Genomic DNA, 22,587 nt, shown 5'->3' on the forward strand with positions numbered 1-22,587 from the left:
TCTTTCTTTCTTTCTTTCTGTCGCAATTAGGGTTAAGTGACTTGCCCAGGGTCACACAGCTAGTAAGTGTCAAGTGTTTGGTCTGAGGCTGAATTTGAACTCAGGTCCTCCTGACTTCAGGGCTGGTGTTCTCTCCACTGCGCCACCTACCTGCCGCGAACTCTATTTTTTCTACAGCCTCAGTTTAGGGTAACCAATTCACAGACTTATGTGGCCAGCTCCTCCCAGAAGTGCTGGATGTAATACTGATAATAATAGCAATTCTACTTATCTAGCTAGCATTTATATAGTTCTTTAAGGTTTGCAAAGTGCTTTATAAACACTTTCTCCAGGTAGGATATACAACAGCCCTAGGAGGTAGGGCCTATTATTATCCCCACGTTACAGATGAGAAAACTGAAGGAGACAGGGGTCAAGTGATTTTCTCAGGGTCAGAGAATAAGTGCCTGAGGAAGGATTTGAACTCAAGTCTTCCTGCCTCCAGGCCCAGTGCTCTATCTATTGGGCTACCAAGAAAGGGGGCAAAATTGCATGTTACAAGAGACCCAAAGTCTTCTCGTTATCTCTAGGCTCGAAGATCCTCAAATCCTTCTGTAAGAATTTACAAAGGTAGAATTCAAGAAACATCAATCAATAAACATTTATGAAGCACCTACTATGTGCTTAATAGTTCTGGAGCTGAAATAGACCTGGGTTCAAATCCCACCCCTACCACTTAAGAACTTGGATGACTTTGGGTAAATCCCTTTATTCTCTGGGCCTCAGTTTTCTCATCTCTACAATGGCAGTGATTCCAATTCTAAATCTCGGACCCTTTCAGGTTTCTTTATGAAAGAAAAAACAATGAGGAGAAATTTGAAGGAAATGAGGGTTCTAAAAACCTTCACCACAAGGGGGCAGTGAAGACCAACTACCAGTAGGGCTCTCATCTCCAAAGTCTACCGTGTCCTAAAATAAATATGGTGATTCATACAATGAAATCCAAGATACAAGATGATGGCTTATTATTTTTTCAATTTGCCACTGTAATTCATGAGAAAAGGAAATGCATGATCAGAAAGGTATAATCAAAATCCCTCTTAATTCCAGTGTGTTCTGTCTTTAATCCCTATTTGTACTGTGGATAGCTTGGTATGTGTGTGTATGTATATGTATACATTTATATATACACACACACACGTATATTTGTTTGTTTGCATGTTGTCTTCCCCATTAGACTGTAAGCTCCCTGAGGACAGGGGCTGCTTTTGCCTCTTTTTGCATCCCCAGTGCTTAGCACGGTGCCTGGCATATAGTAGGCACTTATTAAATATTTATTGAATTAATTAAATAGAATGATAGGTGTAGAGCTGGAAGGGATCTAGGAGGCAAGGCCATCTACTCCAACAACCCTCATTTTACAGAGGAGGAAACTGAGGCCCAGAAAGATCAAGTGACTTTCCTAAAGTTACCCAAGCGAAAAATAAAACATGAGAATGGAACCCAGGACTTCTTACACCTCTGTACCCTCCTACCTCCGAGTCCATTTTATAGATGAGGAAATAGAGATCCGGAAATTATTTCAGTAAAGGCCTCACCAGAGGCTGGATGTACTTGTGAATAGAGTGCTGGACTTTTGAGTCAAGAAGAACTGGTTTCGAATTCAGCCTCAGACACTTGCCAGCTGTGAGACCCTGGGCAAATCACTTAACCTCTGCCTGCCTCAGTTTCCTCAACTGTAAAACGGGAATCATAATAGCACCTCCTTCCCAAGGTTGTTGTGAGGATAAATGAGATAATATTTATGAAGTGCTTACCACAGCATTTGGTATATAATAAGCACTTAATAAATGCTTGTTTCCTACCTAAAATCCTCCAAGTCATTTAACCCCTCTAACCCTCAATTTCTTCATCTGTAAAACAAGGATAATGATTCTATAACACCTACCTCACAATATTGTTGCGAGGATCAAATGAGGTAATATATGTAAAAGCATTTTGCAACTGTTAAAGCATCATATGAATTGTTATTATTAATAATAATTCAGAAGAGTCATGACCTTTCAGGTTGTTAAAAGCACAGACCTCTTCAATCCACAAGCATTTGTTAAATCCTTTCTATGTCAGGGGTTACAGGATTATAGATTTAGAACTAAAAGGAATCTTAGAGTCAGTCAATAAGCATTTATTAAGTATCTACTATGTGCCAGGTACAGTGCTAAGCAATGGGGATATAAAGAATGGCAAAAAACAGGCCCTGTCCTCAAGGAGCATACAGTCTAAGTCTCAGAGGGCCTTGAGTTTGATCTCTTCATTTTACAGATGAGGAAACTGAGGCCCAGGAAAGGGAACACAAGGGGTATCTGATTCCCTATGTACTGCACTGGTAGCCCATAAATTCAGCATACATAAAGGGAGGTTCTCAGAGCCCTCTATGGCAGATTTATGGGAGGGTACAGACAAGCTGCACAGGAAGGACTGTGGTCTCCACCAGTAAAGGGAGGACCCTCCTCAACGACATCAGAGATAGATTGATCGTGACACTGAAACGGGCCCTTGAGAAATGACTGAAGCTTAAATACTTTGGCCACACAATGAGACGACGCGATTCACTGGAAAAGACCCAGATGTTGGGAAAGATTGAAGGCAAAAGGAGAAGGGGATGGCAGAGGATGAGATGGAGAGATGGTGTCACGGAAGCAACGAGCGTGAGCTCGGAGAGACTTAGAGAGATAGTGGAGGACAGGAGAGCGTGGTGGGCCATGGTCCTTGGAGTCCAAGAAGAGTCACGCATGACTGAATGGCTGACCAACAGTAGACAAATGAATTATAAAGGACATTGTCACTGTCTAGCAAGGGATTAGAACCAGAAATCTGAATGTTAGGTCGTGGGTTTCAGGGCATCCTCTAAAGGCTTGCCGGCTTATTAGCATCCTTCCCACACCACGGTGCCTCAACAGGAACCCAACGTTCCCCACTCAGTCTGGGCAGGGCCAAGCCCCGGCACCGCCTGCCCCACACCTGGTCATCTTCTTCTCTCTGCCGCCGCTCCTCTGCTTTCCGGTGAATTTCTTCCTGGATTGATCGAGCCAGCTCTGAGTCACTCTCCTCCCTAAATATCAGTGAGAAGGGTGAGTAAGCGGGGGACAAACCAAGCACATCCCATAGAGCAGGTTCGATTTTCAACCTTGGTGTGCAAGGCCGAGGAACATCTCCAAGCAGGAAATGATCCTGCTGGCCCAAAAGGAATAACCCAACTTCTGGATCTGCTTCTAACCATTCACAAACACTTACTAAGCACTTACTACTGGCCAGGCAGAGCAGCTAAGTGGTGCAGTAAATAGAGCACCAGCCCTGGAATTAGGAGGACCTGAGTTCAAATCCTGCCTCACACACTTCCTAGCTGTGTCACCCTGGGCAAGTCACTTCACCCTGTTTGCCTCAGTTTCCTCATCTGTAAAATGAGCTGGAGAAGGAAACGGCAAGCTGCTCCAGTATCCTTGCCAAGAAAACCCCACATGGGGTCATGAAGAGTGAAACACAATTGAAATGACCGAACAATAAAAAACCTTTGATGACAAATCCCCTCCTCCTTCCATCTCCCCAGGCTTCCTTCCCTAGTAGGAGTTACAGAAACAAAAACGGGGGGGGGGTAGTTCAAAGAATTTGTGGAATAGAAAAACTAGGGGTGAAGGATGAAGGCTCAGTGTTCCCCTACATTTTTTTCTGTTGGTGAGATTTTCCCAGTTCGCTTCCCTGGTTTTCCACATCTTGTAGTTTCCGGGCTATCCGAATGTCCATTTGAACAAGTTGACTTTTCTGCACATTGGAGGCATAATGTTGTTCGACTGTATGAAAAAAAAAAGGGGGTAGAACAGCCTGATTAGACACTCTATTTGCAACAAAACACATCTGCATAGTCCTCAACCTGCCTACCTGCGTTAGTTGTTGAAGAAGTATCCTGAGGCTTTTAAAATAACCAGTTTTGGGAAAATTGTCATAAGATCAGAGATTTAGCGCATGGAGAACCTCAGAAGTCGGATGCCCTCACTGGACTGATAAAGCAGGCAGGCAGGCAGGCAGTGTGCTAAGTGCCAGGGATACAAAGAGAGGAAAAATCAGTCCTTGCCCTGAGGAGCTCACAATCTAACAGGGGAGACGACAAGCCATAGACAGGATGAAGTGGTGATAGTAAAGAGAGGAGAAGCATTAGACAGAGATGAGGAGATAGCATTCTAGGCGTGGGGGACAGCCAGTGAAAATGTCTGGGGTCGGGAGACGAATGTCATTTATGAGGAAACTTCAAAAGAAATCCAGAAAGACGCATGTAGAGAGGTTTGTTGAAACAATTCAGTTTGACAGATACTAATTAAATCCCAATGGAAGGAAGGCACCAGACAAGCCCTGTGCTGAGCAGAGCTGGCTGAACAAATCCTCTTTGCTGGGCAGTCCATCCTGGCAGCAGCTAAACGGCAGGAGGGGGCCAGTGAGCTCTAGAATAACATGGACCTATCTGGAAGATGAGAGATTGCAGAAGCCCATTAAGGGCTACAGAGGTGATGCTTCACCATAGACTTAGTAGGCTGGGGCGGGAAAGGCTGGGAACGCCCTCTGGTGGCGACTCGAGCTTCAGTCACAGACGGGGACTGAGGAGGGGGCAGCATTAAGGGCACATATCCAGGGAATAGAAGACTGTCAGAAAGTGATTATAAATAACAGTATCTACCTCCAGGGCGGTTGTGAGGATCAGATGGGATAATATTTGTAAGGTGCTTAGCACAGTGCCTGGCACATAGTAGATAATATATAAATGTTTTTATTATTTTTATTATTAATCTAATAACTGGCTTTTTGATGTGTAAAGACCTCCCTTTGTAATAATAATATTAATGATGATGATGATGATGAAGATGGATGTTGACAGAGAACATCAAAGTCCTCAGAGTACTTTCCCTACATTATTTCATTCGAGCCTCACAACCAATCCTGTGAGGGCTCTGTAGTACAGGTGTTATGCCCATTTTACAGATGAAGGAAAGGAAGCACTGAGAGATAAATTAACTGGTCCACAGTCTCACAGCTGAGAGGCGTCACGAGTGGGATGTGAAGCCGGCTCTTCTGACTCCAAGGCTTTGACTCTGCGTCGATGACACCTGACGTCACTTCTCTCTGATCTCCAGAAATCTAATCAGTTTTGAGCTTTCTGGTCACGGTTTTACAGCAAAACTTGTAACATCATCATGAATCACATTGTCATAAGGCTTTTACGGTTTTCAAACCAACACGGCCTAGTGGATAGATAGCTGGCCTAGCTGGCCTTAGAGGCAGGACGACCTGGGGTCAAGCCCTACCTCCCGCAGCTACTGGTTCAGTGACCCTAGGCAAGTCACTCACACTTTCAGTGTCCTGGAGCATGTTCCAAACAGAGATTCTTAACCTGGGGTCTGTGAATTAAAGGATTTTAAATTAAATTTTTTATAACTCTATTTCAATACAATCGGTTTCCTTTGTAATCCTTTGTACTTTAGTTTGTGCATCTAAAGAAATAATTTTGAGGAGTAGGTTTCCCCAGACTGACTGCCAAAGGGGTCCAGGATAGAAAAAAGGTGCAGAATCTCCTGTTTTAAGACTATCACCTGCAGAGAAGCCTTCCTTACTCCCTCCCTCCCTCCCTTCCTTCCTTCCTTCCTTCCTTCCTTCCTTCCTTCCTTCCTTCCTTCCTTCCTTCCTTCCTATTTAGAGATGGAAGGGCCCTAGGAGGTCATCTAGTCCAATCCCTTCATTTTCTAGATGAGGAAACTGAGGCTAGGGCAGAGAAAGTGATTTGCTCCAATCACAAGAGATCATGGAGAGGTCGGCTGTCCCAAGAGGCCATCTCTATGCCATTCTTTTAATGGACCTTCTGTATAAAACCTTGATGTCAGTCTGCTTTCCATTAAGTCCTAAAATGGGAACCATTAAAAGAACACTGTCCATTAAAATAATAATAAAAAAACTCCATTGGAGAAGTAAGTGGAGAAGTCAAAGGATTAGACATTTGGAGAATGAGGCACCACATTGATACCTATTTTCTGACTTTAAGTAGGGGGTAAACATCCCAATATCCATCTTGAGACCTCTTTAATTGGTTAATGGTGCCTAAAGCTTGAAAAATAAAGGGTTTTTTTTTTAAGTGCCAGAATGGCTGTGTTTGGAGTCAGTAAGACCTGAATGAATGAAAAGACATGTATTAAGGCTCACGAGGTGTCCGACATTGCAGCTAGGTGGTGCAGTAGATAGAGAGATGAGCCTAGAGTCAGGAAAACCTGGGTTCAAATCCAGCCTCAGACACTAATTGTGTGACCTTGGGCAAGTCACTTAATTTCTGTTTGGCTAGGTGATTCAGTAGATAGAGCTCTGGGCCTGGAGTCAGGAAGACCTGAGTTCAAATTTGCCCTCCTACACTTCCTAGCAAAAGCACAGTTCTTGCCCTCAGGAATCTTCCATTCTAATGAAGGAAATAATGTATACATACTTATGGACATATAGGCTCTCAGAAGGCAGCAAAGTGGTGCCATAGTGCATAGAGCACCGGGCCTGGAGTCAGGAAGACTCATCTTCACGAGTTCAAATCCAGCCTTAGACACTTACTAGTTGTGTGACCCTGGGCAAGTCACTTTACCCTGTTTGCCTCAGTTTCCTCATTTATGAAATGAGCTGGAGAAGGAAATGAGAGACCACTCCAGTATCTCTGCCAAGGAAACCCTAAATGGGGTCAGGAAGAGTCAGGCATGACTGAACCACCACAAATACGCCAGAAACTGTGCGAAAGCACTGGGGATACAAATAAAAAGGGGAGACAGTCGTTGTCCTCAAGGAACTTATTTTCTAATAGGAAAAGACTACAGATCCAGGAGATGGGGAGGGGTATCTCCTTCTGGGAAGTCCCAGGGGCGTTGAGTGGGGCCAAAGGGGAGGTGACTGAAGACTCTTTCTAGGAGCAATGGCAGCTTGATCTCACTGTGGCTGCGGAGATGGAGAAGAGAAGCGTCTGCAGTGCTTTGGGTTCAAATCTGCCATTTCTAGGGGCAGCTAGGTGGCGCAGTGGAAAGAGCACTGGCCTTAAAGTCAGGAGGACCTGAGTTCAAATGCGGCCTCAGACCAAACACTTGACATTTACAAGCTGTGTGACCCTGGGCAAGTCACTTAACCCTAACTGCCTTAAAAAAAAAATTCACATAAAAAAATTCACATCAAATCTGCCATTTCTGAGTTCTGTGACCACCAGTCAGTCGGTTCCCTTCTCTCAGAGTCAGCTTCCTCATCTGTAAAGTGGAAATAATAATACTTGCAGTGTCTACCCTGGGGTTGTGTATGAAGCTCAGAGGAGGTGATCTAGCTGAGGTTCTTTGCAAATTTTGACACCCCTTATAACTATCTGTAATTATTGCTCTTGCTGTTGATATAGAAGTGAATTTTTTAAAATGCAGAAGTTGATTATTTTTCAAACCATCCCCAAAAGGGTATTACAATTATCCTGTTTGTATGGACTGACTGACTGCTTGATGTCATTCAGTCATTTCAAACTCTGCGTGACAACAACATTTGGGGTTTTCTTGGCAAAGATAGTAGAGTGATTTTGCCATTTCCTTCTGCAGCTCATTTTACAGATGAGAAAACTGAGGCAAACAGGGTGAAGTGACTTGCCCAGGGTCACACAGCTAGTGTTTGAGGGCAGATTTGAACTCAGGTCTTCCTGACATCAGGCCCAGAGCTCTATCCCCTGCATTGCCAAATGATGATTGAAATCCTAGATGAAAGACTAACAAGGTATTCCATTGAGTAGGGCGGCATACGATAAGGAGGGCAGGGAAGAGCGCTGTTTGGCCTGAAAGATAAGCAGATTTATTCATTCATTCATTCATTCATTCATTCATTCATTCATTCATTCATTTGTTTGTTTTCACCTATTTATTTTCATTCTGCCTTTTATTTATTTATTTATTTATTTTTCTTTCATTCAGTTATTATTTTTATATTTTTCATTGATTTTTCTTTCATTTGTTTTTTAAAAATCCTTTTCATTTACTTATCTTTCATTTATTATTTTTATACTTATTTATTTTTATTTTTTCAAATATTGAATTTACAATGCAAATAACGTTCAGCTGAGCAGCAGTTAAAGGAGGGAAGCAAGCCAAGGACCAATCAGACAGAACCCCAGTCCTGCAAGTGGGTTGAGCGTTGATTCCTCACCTTACCACTCTTTGTGATCTGTGGATGGGAGGAAAACCTCAATTTTACAAAGTTCAGTCAATTGCAAAAGATCAGGAAAGAATTCTTGTATCTTACTCAGAGATCCCACTGCTGGGCACAGACAGGAAGGAAGGAAACAAGCTTTTAAACATTTAAACAAGCATTGGATCTCCAGGGAAACAAAAGAGATGTGTAAGAAGGCATTTTTAAACAGATGGAACTGAGAGAAGAGCATGTGCAATGGCTCCAATAACATAAATAACAATAATAACTAAAGTGCAGAACTCCGAAGAAATGCAATGCCCAATCTTGACTGCAGAGGACATGTAATTAAAAACACCCCCTCCCCTACATACAGAAGTTATCCGTCGTTGTGTTGACTGGTTTGCTTGGTTTGACTGGTTTGGTGTCTGTTTGTAAAACATAGATGCTCCACGTCTATTGTGTCTTTGGATGGGGAACTGGGGAGAATAGCTGGTGCTGGGAAATATTTGTGATGTAAAAAACAAGATGCTTCAATGAGCCTCTTTTTTTTCATGCTGCCGTTAGGGTAATTCTGGCTTCTAAAGACTTAACTTTTGGGGCAGCTAGGTGGCGCAGCAGATGGAGCACCGGCCCTGAAGTCAGGAGGACCTGATTTCAAATCTGACCTCAGACCAAACACTTGACACTTACTAGCTGTGTTAGCCGTGTGACCCTGGGCAAGTCACTTAACCCCAACTGCTAAAAAAAAAAAAAAAAAAAAAAAAAGACTTACTTTCTTGTTTCTGCAAACAATGGGCCAGGGCTCCATCTTCAAGGATAGCAAAATCTTGACGAACTGTCCAAAAAAAAAAAAAAAAAGACCAAAAACAAAAAACCAATAAAAAAGTAAGATAACAATTGATTGGAAGAAATACTGCTTCCTTTTGACATTACAAGTTTTGGAAATGAATGAACCGGGGCCTTTAATCACATGAGATTTTTGGATGATCAAAGAAAGGAAATGGTCTCAATCATGGAATACTCTCTAAGTGCTCCAGACCTTGGGGGATACATAAGCAACCATGTGCCCTCAAAGATCCTATAATCTAGTTGGAAGATGGGCCATACCTGAAACAGAGAGGCTCTGAGTTGGAAGGGCCTCTTACCTGTGTGACCAGATTGCCTTAATCTGTCTTGGTCTCAGTCTCCTTAGCTGTGAAAGGATGGGGTTGACTGGGTCAGAGATTCTCTAAGGTTCCTTAGCTTCAGATCTGGTGAGGTCATTTAGGGGTCATTTGGTTCAGCTTCTCAGCAATCCCCCCCTCCCCCCCCCAACACAGTCATCCAGCAGCTGGTTAACCATTCCCAGTGATACATTGATCACTACTTTGCAAGACTGCCTCCATCCCATTTGGGAATATCTCTCATCATTGGAAAGCACCACCAAGCTGCCATCTTTTACCTACAACTACCACCCACTGCTCCTAGTTCTGCCCTCCCCTGGGATCAAACAGAAAAAGTCTGAAACTTTTTGTGTGTCAGGGGTCCCTTTGGTAAAACTGATGCTAGATGGTGCTATGGATAGAGGGCAGAGCCTGGAGTCAGGAAGACTCATTTTCCTGAGTTCAAATCTGGCCTTAGACACTTACTAGTTGTGTGACCCTGAGCAAGTCGTTTCACCCTGTTTGCCTCAGTTTCCTCCTCTGTAAAGTGAGCCAGAGAAGAAAATGGCAAACTGATCGAGTTTATTTGCCAAGAAAACCCTAAATGAGGTCATGGAGAATTGGGCACGATGGAAATGACTGAACGACAACAATGATAGACTTCTTATCTGAATCTTATTTTTAAATGGATAAAATGAAATACAGAGGAGCAAAAAAGGAAACAAATTCTATTGAAATACAGTTACCAAAAATGTTTTAAAACCCAAGTTCATGGATTGTAGGTTGAAGAACATCTGGTTTCATCTCTCTTCCATTGGACATCCCTTCACGTAACTGAAGGCAGCCATCATGCCCCACTCTTCCCCTGGTCTTCTCCTCTTGGAGGAGAACTTCGTTCCCAATCCTATCAAGTATTCATTATGTGTCATGGTCTTTAGAATTCTCAATATCCTCATCATCTTCCTATGGAATGTTTGTTTGTCAATGTTCCTCTTAAAATATGAGCCCGGGAATCAAAACACAAAACTCCTCATGTAGCAGGGTAAAGTACGGTGGACTCATTGCTTCCACTGATTTAGACGGTGGTTTCCCATTGCTTCTAGGACGATGTACAAAATCTTCAGCCTGACACATGAAGCCCCCTACGGTATGACTGGTAAATGGGTGTGCTGGTATCCAGCTCTTGGGGGGTAGTATAGGAGACGGGGGGAGGAATATAAGCATAACACATTTTAAAGCTTAATATGCATCATTACCATTTTCTCCACCATTTTCTTAAGTCTGGACAATAGCAATAAAGCAAGCCCTAATTTGCAGCATTTGCAAATTTCTGAGGTGCCTAGTGAACGTTTAATTGGACAATTAAAGAAGGCGAGTTGTCTCAATCAGTCTCAGTCACTGCTATCATCCTATCTCTCTCCTCCCTCTTCTGGCTAAACTGGAGGAGACTGACTATGCTGGTGCCTTTACCTCCTCTCCTCCCACCGTCTTCTGAGCTACTTGCAGTCGGGCTTTCCAGGCCGACTGAAACTGCTCTCCCCAAAGTGGCTTACAGTCTCTTCGTTGCCAAATCTGGTGGCCTTCTCCCAATCCTCATCGTGCTTGACCTCTCTTCAGCCTCGACCCTGGGTATTGTGCTCTTCTCCTTGATTCTCCCTTCTCTTGAGGTTTCCATGACATTGCCCTTTCCTGGTCCTCTTCCCCCCTACCTTTCTGCTCTTCCTGCTCTTTCTCAGTCTCTTCTGCCGGTTCTCCATCCAGGTCACGCTCTCTGACTGTGGGTGTTACGGGTCTTCTTCTCTTCTCCCTCTCTACTACTTCACTTGGTGATCGCATCAGTTCCCATGGATTTAATGACCATCTCTATGCTGCTGATTCCTGTCCCAAACTCTCCAACTGCCTTTCCGACATCTCAGATTGTAGACATCTTAAACTCAACACGTCCCAAACTGAACTCATCATCTTTTCCCCAAACCCTCCCCACTTCCAAACTTCCACATTACTGTTGAGGGCACCACCATCTTTCCAGTTCCACAGGCTCAGAACCTAGGTGTCATCCTCAACCCCTTATTAACTCTCAGCCCCCATATCCAAGCTGTTGTCAAGGCCTGGTCTTTCTACCTTCATAATATATCTTGTATCTTCACCCTTCTCTCCTACGATACTGCCGCTCCCCTGGTACAATTCCTTAACACCTCACACCTGGACTACTGTAATAGCTGCCATGCTGGTCTCTCTTCCTCAAGTTCCCAATCCAGCCTCTACTGAGTTGTCAAAATGATCTTTCTCAAGTACAGATCAGATCACGTCACTCTCTACCCTTAAACATCTCTGGCATTTATTTAGCTGTGGATACGTGGCAGCACCTCAATAAAATATAAGATGTTTGAGGGTAGGTATTTTTAGTTTTTGTCCTTGTATCTTCAGCACCTAACACAGAACTTGGCACACAATAAGCACTTAAGTGTTTGCTGAATTAAATTGAATTGGAAAAAATATTTTTATTAGTGTATCTGAGTGCTGAAATAACATTTTTGGCCACCAATTTATCACTTGGCACACTCAGCCTATTATAAACTAAATCCTCATATTGTACTTGGTACAATTAATTTTCTGAACCTAAACTAAGGACTTTATATTTCCCATGTAACATTTCCCTGATTAAGACCCTTGGAATCTGACCCTTGGAATTTACTATGTGACCTGAAGCAAATCACTTAATCTCCTAGACCTCAGTGTCCTCATTTGTAAAATGAAGGGGTTGATCTAGGTCAACTCAGGCCCCTTCTGGCTTCTAGAAGAGGCCTGGAGAAGTTAGCTTGCTCGTCCAGGTAGCAAATGTCAAAGCCAAGAAGTGACCCCAAGTCTGTTGACTCCAAATCTAGTTCTCTCTCTCTCCTGGACCACACTGCCTAAGGACAGACAATTATTAAAGGCCTTGAAAGTCAGGCAGGCAGACCTTCCCCTATGGATAATTGATCCAAGGATATGAATAAACACTTTTGAAAAAAAATTACAAACTATTAAGAGCTATATGAAAGAATGCCCCAAATCACTACTAACTGAAAAAATGCAAACGTCAAAACAGCTCTGGGGTTTCACCTCATCCTCAGCAAATGGGCAATGATGTCAAAAGATGGGCAAAGTCAGTGATGGAGGGCTTGTGGAAAGAAAGGTATATCAATGCACTATTGATGGAGTTATGAAGTGGTCCAACCATTCTGTAATTGCAATTTGGAATTATGCTTAAAAAGCAATTAAAATGTTTCATGCCCTTTGACCCAGAGATTTCACTGCCAGGCATATATACTTCAAGGAAGTCAAAGAGGTATGTCCCCATGGAGGGCCAACTGTTAAATTTTCAGTGTGAGCTTTTATACCGCAGAAATCAACAAAGGCCACAAATTATTGTTTGATTTATTATTTTGTTTACTGTCTAGACTTAAGAAAGTGATGGAGAAAATGTTAATAATGTAGATAAGACTTAAAAAATGTATCAGGTACACCTTTTTTTTTTTTTTGAGAGCCAGTTGTTAAACATTTACCAGCATACTCCTTATATCCCAACATATTCGCAGACTAGAACTGGAAATAAAGTAGATGCCCTTTCATTGGGAAATAGTTAAATAAGATGTGGTACATGAATATAATGAAATATTATTGTGGTCTAAGAAACAAATACGAAGAATTCAGATAAACATGAGATTTAAATTAACTGATGCACAGCAAAATAAGCAGACCCAGGAAAATAATACAGTTACTACAATAATTTAAATGGGAAAAACAAAAACCCAAACTGAATCGTGCATAATTATAATGATCCGGAACAGATGAGAAAATGTACCTGTTTCCATTTTTGGAGGGTGGAAAACACACAGACTTATTCAGTGTTTTGGTAAGTTTTACTGAATTACTCCCCTCTTCACACCCCCTCCCCATTTTTAAAAAATCCTTTGTTACAAGGACTGGGCAGAATAGAAATACATTAGGAAATGAGGGTGATATAAAAACAAAAGGTCATTGATAGTTTTTTAATCATGCAAAAAACTTAACACATAACAATGGAAAATAGTATTGAAGATTTTTTCAGCAGGAAGGAAAGAGAATGACGAAAATCCTGACTTAGTTTAATCTGGCAGTGGTGTGGATCCTGATTAGAAAAGGTAGAGACTAGTCAAAGAGATTACCAAGGAAGCTGCTAAAGAAATCCAGGCAGTGATAAAAAGCTTTGATCTCAGAGGGTGGTGGCAATGAGCCCGGATGAGAAGAGATGAATGAGTAATATTTCACAGGAAAAACTGAGTAGCTGTGGAGAGATGGAATGAAGAAGAGGGATAAATCAAAGGGGAGTACAAGGTGGTGAGTCTGGCTGACTGGGAGAATGATTACGCACTGACAGAGGCAGCCAATTGGGGAAGGAAAGCCGAGGAAAGGTGACTGGTTTAATTTTAGACTTGAGTTTGAAGTGACAAGAGGAGTCTGGGGGAAATGTGTAAGCAGTTGGAAATACAGAACTGGAATGTGGGTGTGAGGACAAGAGATATTATTTGGGAGTCATAAGCTTAAAAGTGAACTTTGCTGAGACACAGCGATGAATGAATGAATGAACGAACAGAATTGATTAAGCAGTTACTATCAACCTGGCCTGCGTTATACTAAGCTGGGGATATACACACACATACACATTATATATACATACATGGGGGGAAAGAGAGAGAGAGAAAGAGAAAGAGAGAGGCAATCCCTGCCTTCCAGAGGCTTGCATTCTAATAAGGGGAGACAGCACACGTAAGGGAACGATAGCCAGGGAAAGAGGAGTCTGGGGAGCTACAAGGATCCATAGTGTTTTTATTGTTCTGTCATTTCAGTTGTGTCTGACTCTTCATGACCCCATTTTGGGTTTTGGGTTTGTTTTTTTTTTTTGGCAAAAATACTAAAGTGGTTTGCCATTTCCTTCTCCAGCTCCCTTTTACAGATGAGGAAACTGAGGCAAACAGGGTGAAGTGACTTGCTCAGGGTCATGCAGCTAGTAAGTGTCGGAGGCTGGATTTGAACTCACGAAGATGAGTCTTCCTGATTCGAAGACCTAGCTGCCCATCTGTAGTGTAGGTCAACAAAAGAAACTGATGTTGTTGTATCAGAACTGATACAACAGCTGAGGTTTTAGTTTTTCCACTTAATGGAAAAGTCTAAAAATTGTTAGCAAAGCAGTTACCAGTTTACCACACAATACATAAATTTACTCATTTTTTCCTATAATAATAACGCTAACAATAGTTTACATTTATACAGATAGCCCTTTAAGGTTTTCAGAGTGCTTTACATTTATTATCTCTACTATTGAAATTGCCTCCTGATTGGTTTCCCTGCTTCCAGTTTCCAAAATAATGATCATAAAACATAGACTACTCCCTTCCTCAAAAATCCTCCATAGTTCCCTATTGCCTCTAGAACAAAATTACAGCTGCTCAGCCTGGCATAGAGAAGCCCTTCTCTAGGGGGTGGTCCCCTTTTTTCTAACCTCATTTCATCAGGTCCTGTCATGTATGGGCTGTTGGGATGACACTGGCTTTGCTAACTGGTCCCATTACTCAACATTCCTTCTCTGTCTGTACATTATACGGGAGGGGGTCTCCCACGGCCAGAATGTACTCTCTCCTCACCTCCCCCCTCTCGGACCCTTCAAAGCACAAAGTGCCACCTCCCACCCCTTTCCCTCTCAAAATTGCTTTGTGTGACTTCGTATATAATTTGGTTTAGCTTGCACGGTTCTATCGATCTAATTCTCTCTCCCCACCCCCTTCCCGTAGAATGTGAGCTCTCTGAAGGCAGGGTCTATTTCATTTCTGTCTTTAAATTCCTACTGCCTAAGCTTGGTGCCTGAAACAAGCAAATGTTGAATAAGTTTCTGTTCAACTGACTCCCTGTGGGAGTGTCTCCAAAGCACTCTGGACCATCCTTCAAAAGAGGCATTTTTTTCCGCAGAGAAAGACAATATTGCCTCTTGGATTTTGTCTAGGAGTCGAATACAGTTGTGGATCTTTGAACCTGGCAGAAATTCAGTTCCATAAAAGGACAGTGTAATGAAATTATTTTAATTTAAATTAATTTAATTTTAATTTATATAATTTTTTAAAGTGGAATTCAAATTCATTCCAGAACTCAATACACACCTGCCTGCTGGGGGCAGGGACTTTAACACGTTTGTATTTATCATTCACTGGGAGTTCCCCCTTCTCCCCTCCTCCTCCTCATCTCATATCACTTAGATATCTTTTTCAACTATCTTCTTTACCCTTGTCTCGTGTCTAAGAATTGGTTATTTCCCTTTCCAAGGCAATAATTTCTACATACAGCATGGTGCCAGGCACATAGCAGGCCCTTAATAAATGCTTGTTGATTAATCTGTATATTTACAACTGGATTCTGGTCTTTCTCTGGACCACACTTTTATGTCTACAGCTAAAGGCATCATGGTGCTTTGGCAGGACTACTGAATTTGAAGCTGGAGGACCTGGGTTCAAATCCAAGCTCAGCCAGCAAACAGCTGTGTGACTTTGAGCCGATCACTTAACCTCTGGGTTAAGAACCTCAGTTCTTACTAGCTGTGTGACCCTGCACAAGTTGCTTCACCCTGTTTGCCTCAGTTTCCTCATCTGTAAAAATGAGCTGGAGAAGGAAATGGCAAACCACTTTAGTATTTTTGCCAAACAAAACCCAAAACCCAAAACGGGGTCATGAAGAGTCAGACACAACTGAAATGACAGAACAATAAAAACAAGATGGATCCTTGTAGCTCCCCAGACTCCTCCTTCCCTGGCTATCATTCCCTTACATGTGCTATCTCCCCTTATTAGAATGTAAGCCTCTTGAAGGCAGGAATTGCCTCTCCCTCCTTCTCTTTCTCTCTCCCCACATATATATAATGTGTATGTGTATATAAATGTGGGAGGTGGGTCTTTGAGGTCCCATCAGGCTCTGAATCTAATCTCATCTCATCTAAAATTTAGAAGCCTTTGCTCAGTCAAGGGCTTCGGAGTTATTTGCTGATGATCTATTTCCCTAATCACTAGCAGGAAGGCCACCTCTCACATATCTGCTAAACCATATTAGGAGGTGATGGAAAGGTCCCGCCCAGCTGACAGTTGGAGAGTCCTCACTACCTCCTGGGGAATAAAGGAAAGAACAGGATATTGTCTAAGGAAACCTAGTGAGGGGAGACTTCAAATGGAAAAGATTATGACCTCAGCAGCTTGACCTCTCAATGGAAATTCTTAATGGGGGAGGGAAGACAGGCAGGGAAGGGAGGGAGGAGAATGAATGACGGTCAATGATGCCTGTCTGTGCCATGGAATAATACTGGAGGGGAACTGACCATATATTACTTGGCAGGAAGAAAACAGTGACATCACAGATAGGAACAAGCCCCAGCTGATCATCAAAAAGAAGGCATTGTTTTATTTCTTCATTGATCTTCTCCAACACAGTTTTAAATGGTCCCCAAAGGTCACCATCTCACTGGGCTGCGGGATTTACAGGAAGAAAGGAAGTCTACTATGAAGCCAAGGAATGAAGGTCGTCTATAACCAGGCCAGGCATGGAACTTGGAGTCGTTCAAAACAGGGCTCAGCCATTTACTAACCCATTAGTCTTATTTTAGGCATTGAGACTCAAAGGCTTACTAACTTACTATCTAACATGATTGGGGAGAATCATTTAAAATTCTCTGGGCCTCAGATTCCTAATCTGTAAAACAAAGGGTTTGTACTAGATGTTCTCTATGAACTTTAGGGGCAGCTGGGTAGCACAGTAGACAGAGTGCTGGGCCTGGAGTCAGGAAGACTCATCTTCCTGAGTTCAAATCCAGCCTCAGATGCTTACTAGCATCTAGACCCTAGGCAAGTCACTTCATCCTGTTTGCCTCAGTTTCCTCATCTATAAAATGAGCTGGAGAAGGAAATGGAAGACCCCTCCAGTATCTTTGTTAAGAAAACCCCAAATGGGGTCACAAAGAGTTAGAAACAACTGAACAACAACAAATGAATCTTTCAGTTCTAGGTCTTGTTGTTTTTGTTCTAATAACCAGAAAGTTCTAATAACCAAGAACATATGTTCCTTAAGTTTGAACCACTCTTGCTAGAAACCTAGTGTGTGGGACAGTATTCCCCTTGACCTGGGGGGAATGCTTTACACCAAGGGTTCTTGCTATAGCACCTCAATATATAACCCTTTGTAAAAGCTAGTTGATATCACCTGGCTAGTTGATATTGGGAAGCATAATGGATGGGGGCTCATGAGCAACAATACCAGAAAAACCCAACTCCCTCAGGGTTACTGCTAGAACCCTGAGAGAAGTAGTAAGCTACAATCTGGAGACCTAAAAAAAGTTTGAGTGGGGTTTGGGAGAGATCCCAGAAGAGGGCCAACATTCCATGACTCTCAGTTGTACATCATCACCGAAAGAGAACTGGCGTACTTGGATCTACTGGTCTTAGTTTAAGTGTTGAGACCAACGTAGATCTCAAAGGTGATCTGATTTTTCTCCATTTCAAGCAAAGAGTTGGTAGCCAATGGCTTCTCACTAAAAATTTGTGTTTCTCAAAGTAATAAACAGCTACTGGTACACATAGGGAGAGACACAAAAATGAGTCCTCAGGCGTCAACTGAGAGACAGCATAGCTCAGTCCTGGGCTCAGATCCTCTTTCTGGCACCTACTCTGTGACCATGAGCAAGTCACCGTGATCGTAACCTTAGTTTCCTCACCTGTAAAATGGAGGTGATAGCTGTAGTATCTTCTTCCATGAGAGAGGTTACTAACATAAATATTAAATTTAGACTAAATACTTCAGGGAATCCAATAGAATATAAACTCTTGAGGAGAGGCATCCTCTCTCCCCTCCCTCCCTCTTTTCCTTCTTTCCTCTCTCCCTCCCTTCCTTCCTTCCTTCCTTTCTCCCTTCCTCCCTCCATTCCTTCCTTCCTTCCTTCCTTCCTTCCTTCCTTCCTTCCTTCCTTCCTTCCTTCCTTCCTTCCTTCCTTCCTTCCTTCCTTCCTTCCTTCCTCCCTTCCCTCTCTTCTTTCCTTCCCTCTCTCCTTCCCTTCCTATCTATGAGAAGGTGATGACTGTCTATGTGGGGGAGTTGCAATCTTACCAGTTGTTTTGAGAGCAGGGATCTCTCAATCAATTTCAGGGAGTATTAGTTCATCTTCCTGGTCAAAATCAAAGGTGGAAAGCCAAACACAGCATTAAAATGGAAACAAAACTGATTGTACACAGACAATCTTAGCATATAATTATTTATACTTTTAAAGCAACCAAATAAACACTGAAGCTCCTGGGTTTCAAAGGGAGGCTTAGTTTCAGGATATGTAATTTGTTTTTTTCTCTCTCTCCTTTCTTTTCTCCTTTTTCTTTCTTTCCTTTCTCTTCCTTTCTCTCTCTTTTCCTGTCCCTCCCTTCCCTTCTTCCCTTCCCTCTACTCCTTTCCTTTCCTTGGGACCAAGTTCCCTATGCCACTCAAGCTGGAGGTATAGTGGCAACTCATGGATTGATTTCCACTATTGATTAGCAGAGGAGTTTTGATCTACTCCATTTTTGACCTGGGAAGAGAACAAGCATTTATTAAGCATCAACTACATTCCAGGCAATGTGATATTATCTCATTTCATTCACACGATAACCTCAAGAGGCAGTTGCTTTCATTATTCCCATTTTACTGTTAAGGAAACAGAGGCAAACAAAGGTTAAGTGACTTGCCCAAGGTCACAGAGCTGGTAAGTATCTTAAGCCAGGTTTGAACTGGGCCAGTTCACTCCTTCTTAGGCAGCCTGGTGCTCTCCCACTTCTGCGTGCTCACTATCTTGGTGCCACTGCAGCTCAAATCTAGTAGTTTCAGCCTCCCCAGCAACACAGATTACAGGTGAACTTTTTTTTTCTTCTAAAGAGTAATAAAAATTTTACAACTCTTTAAGAGATCAACCACATTTAATCTTCATTAACCTCTTGGTTTAATTTAATTCGAAAAGGATTCATTAAGTGCTTATTATATACAAGGCACTGTGCTAGGCACTGGGGATACAAAAACAAAAGTTAAACAGTCCATCCCTGCCTTCAGGAAGCTTACATTCTACTGGGGAAACACCAACATGAGTTTACATAAGTAAATATGAAATACTAGACAGGACCCATAATCTCACTGAAACAAGGAACTCCCAGTGAGAAAACTGTCTCTACCAATGAAGAACTATGCCAGTTCTGCAATTTATAGTTTTGGATGGTTGCCTGGGGCATAGAGAATGACTTGGCCAGGTTTACAAAGCCAGTCAGAATCAGAGGCCAGCCCTGAACAAAGGTCTTGTTGACTATTCGGCTCTCTTTCCACTAGGCTGCCGCCCAAATTGGTGACATTTTTGCAAAATAAATAGTTCTGCTAAAATGCGTACTTAGAAAAAGTCAATTTGCTCCAATGACAGTGATATATTAGGGAACAATTTGAGCATAATTTTAATTTCCTGTTTGCTTATGAGTGATTTTGTCCCCAAGAAAATGAGTAATGGGGTGAGGGAGAGTGAAGCTAGCAACTGGAGAGATTAGGATAAGGAAAATGCTCAGAGGCAGCATCTGAGAAAGGCTTCTACAGAACAAAACAGTCCCTGCCCTCAGAGAGCTTACTCCCTATAGAGTACAACGTACATCAATAACTCCGGGAATCAAGAATGACCTCCTGTAGGAGAACGCAGATACTGACTCCAGCCTTGATGTGAAGGAAGCTAAGGATTCTCAGAGGCCAAGGGGAGGAAGGAGGTCGCTTTGGCTGGAATTTAAGAATTCACAAGGGGAGAGGAATGTGAAATCAGGCTGGAAATCAGGGGTAAAATTGTGAAGTGTTTAAAATGCCAAGCTAAGTGGTTTGTATTTTACAATAAGAACAATATCGACAGCTAGCATTTCTATAACAATTTCAGATTTACAAAGCACTTTACAAATATAATCTCATCTCATTCTCGTAACAACCCGGAGAGGTAGGCGTGATTATTATCCCCACTTTGCCCAAGAGAGGTTACGATGACTTGTCCGGATACAGTAGACAGTTAGGAAGTGTCTGAGGCCGTATCTGAATTCAGATCTTTCTAACGACATGCCTAGATCTTTATCCACTATGTCACCAGCTGATTTTTTATCCCTGGAAGCCTTCAAACAAAGGCTAGAAAATGAGTATGTTATTGTGGGAATTCTTTTTCAAGTATGGTTTGAACTAGCTGGCCACTGAAGTCTCTCCCTACTCTGAAATTCTGGGACATAGTTAGAAATGTATGACAAACTTTTTAAATGACCTACTTGTAAAAAATCAGTGATGGCTCTATTCAAACATGTTAGTAGATACTGGTAATATTAACCACTGGCATTTACATAGCACTTTAAAGTTTGCAGATCACTTCCCATACATTCTCTCATTTGATCTTCAAAAGAGCCTGGTGAGGTAAGCACTACAGATATGATTATTCTCACTCTACAAATGGGGAAACTGAGGCTCACAAAGGTTAAGTGACTTAGATAGCTACTGAGGCCTTTTCCAACTCCGAAATGCTCTGATGGTCTATCAGCCAACAAGCCTCAATTAAGCGCTTAACTATGCGACTAGGCAAAGTGGATAGAGCACTGGGCCTGGTGCCAGGAAGCCCTGAGTTCAAATTTGGCCTCAGACCTTACCGTGTGACCCTGGGCAAGTCACTTCACCCTGTTTGCCTCAGTTTTCTCATCTGCAAAATGAATTGGAGAAGGAAATGGCAAACCGCTCCAGTATCTCTGCCAAGAAAACTCCCAATAGGGTCACAAAGAGTCGGACACGATTGAAAAATGACTCAAAAGCAAAAGAAACGCTAGTTGTTTTTGATGTCATTGCTATTACTTCCACTATTCCCTGAATAACAATAACAACAACAACATGGGCCAGGCAGAGTGCTAAACACCAGAGATTAAAAAGAAAGGCAAAAACACATTCCCTGTCCTCAAGGAATTCACATTTTCATGCAGGAGAGAATATGAGGAAAAACTGTACTTCTAAGCTACATGCGGTATAAATAGAAGACAATTATAGATTAGGGGTTTTTAACCTGGGTTCTTGGTTTTTTGTTTTAAAAAAAATGTTTTGATAACTGTGTTATAATTGATTTTCTTTGAAATCCTAATGGGGTGGGGAACCTGTAGCCTTGCAGAGGTGGGGAACCTGTGACCTTGAGGCCATGTGGCCATATGGCCTCAAGGTTGCAGGTTCCCCATCTCTGTCAAAGATGGTACAGTGGATAGAGTGCTGGATCTGGAGTCATGAAGACCTGAGTTCAAATCTGGCCTTAAACATTTCCTAGCTGTGTGACCCTGGGCAAGTCACTTTATCTCTACCTGCCCCAGTTTCCTCATCTGTAAAATAATAGCTTCCAACTCCCAGGGCTGTTATGAGAATCAAATGAGATACTATCTGTAAAGCACTTTGCAAACCTGAAAGAGACTTCTCTTCTCCCTCTGTCCTCCTTCCCTAGGTCCTCCTATCAGCTCTCATGGATTTAATGACCATCTCTACGCCGATGATTCTCAAATCTACTTTTCTCCCCCAATCTTTCTGCTGATGTCCAGTCTCCCACCTCTACCTGCCTTTCAGATAGCTCAAGCTCCGTGTCCAATTTACGTCTTACACTTGACACGTCCAAAACCAAACTCACTGTTTTTCCCCCAAACTCTCCCCACCTCCCACCTTCCTTCTCACTCTAGAGGGCAACACCATCTTCTCAGTGTCTCAGGAGTCATCCTGGACACCTCAGTCTCTCTCACCTCCCCGTCCAACCTGTTGCCAAGGTCTGCAGATTTCACCTTTGCGACACCTCTCAAATACGACCCCCTCTCTCCTCTGACTTTGGCATCACTCTGATGCAGGTTCTCAGCACCTCACAAGTGGTGATTTCTCTAAAGCCCAGGTCCAATCATGTCACCCCCTACTCAATAAACTCCAGCGGCTCCAGGAATAAATACAAAGTGCTCTATTTGGCATTCAAAGCCTTTCATAACTCAGCCCCCTCCCATCTTTCCAGTCTTCTCACACCTTATTCCCTGAACCTTACATATTCTTTGATCCAGTGACACTGGCTTCCTGGCTGCTCCTCAAATAAGCCCCTCAGTCTCTGGGTTCTGGCCATTTTCTTTAGCTATCCTCCATACCTGGAACCATCTACCTCCTCATCTCTACCGACTGA

At 42.6% G+C, this 22,587-nt stretch overlaps 1 protein-coding gene across 1 annotated transcript in view; it reads right to left on the minus strand.

Moving 5' to 3' along the window:
• LOC114029430 (coiled-coil domain-containing protein 50-like) overlaps positions 1 to 22,587 on the minus strand; it is a 57,763-nt gene that overhangs the window by 26,778 nt on the left and 8,398 nt on the right. Inside the window, exons 3-5 of the mRNA XM_027843863.1 lie at positions 8,972 to 9,034; positions 3,698 to 3,827; positions 3,001 to 3,091 (exon numbers count right to left, since the gene is read on the minus strand). Of these exons, the coding sequence (XP_027699664.1) occupies positions 3,001 to 3,091; positions 3,698 to 3,827; positions 8,972 to 9,034 (284 nt within the window). The remainder of the gene's footprint in view (positions 1 to 3,000; positions 3,092 to 3,697; positions 3,828 to 8,971; positions 9,035 to 22,587) is intronic.

Source organism: Vombatus ursinus, unplaced genomic scaffold (genome assembly GCF_900497805.2).
Source record: "Vombatus ursinus unplaced genomic scaffold, bare-nosed wombat genome assembly UNPS02014932.1, whole genome shotgun sequence".
In the NCBI taxonomy this organism is placed as follows: Eukaryota; Metazoa; Chordata; class Mammalia; order Diprotodontia; family Vombatidae; genus Vombatus; species Vombatus ursinus.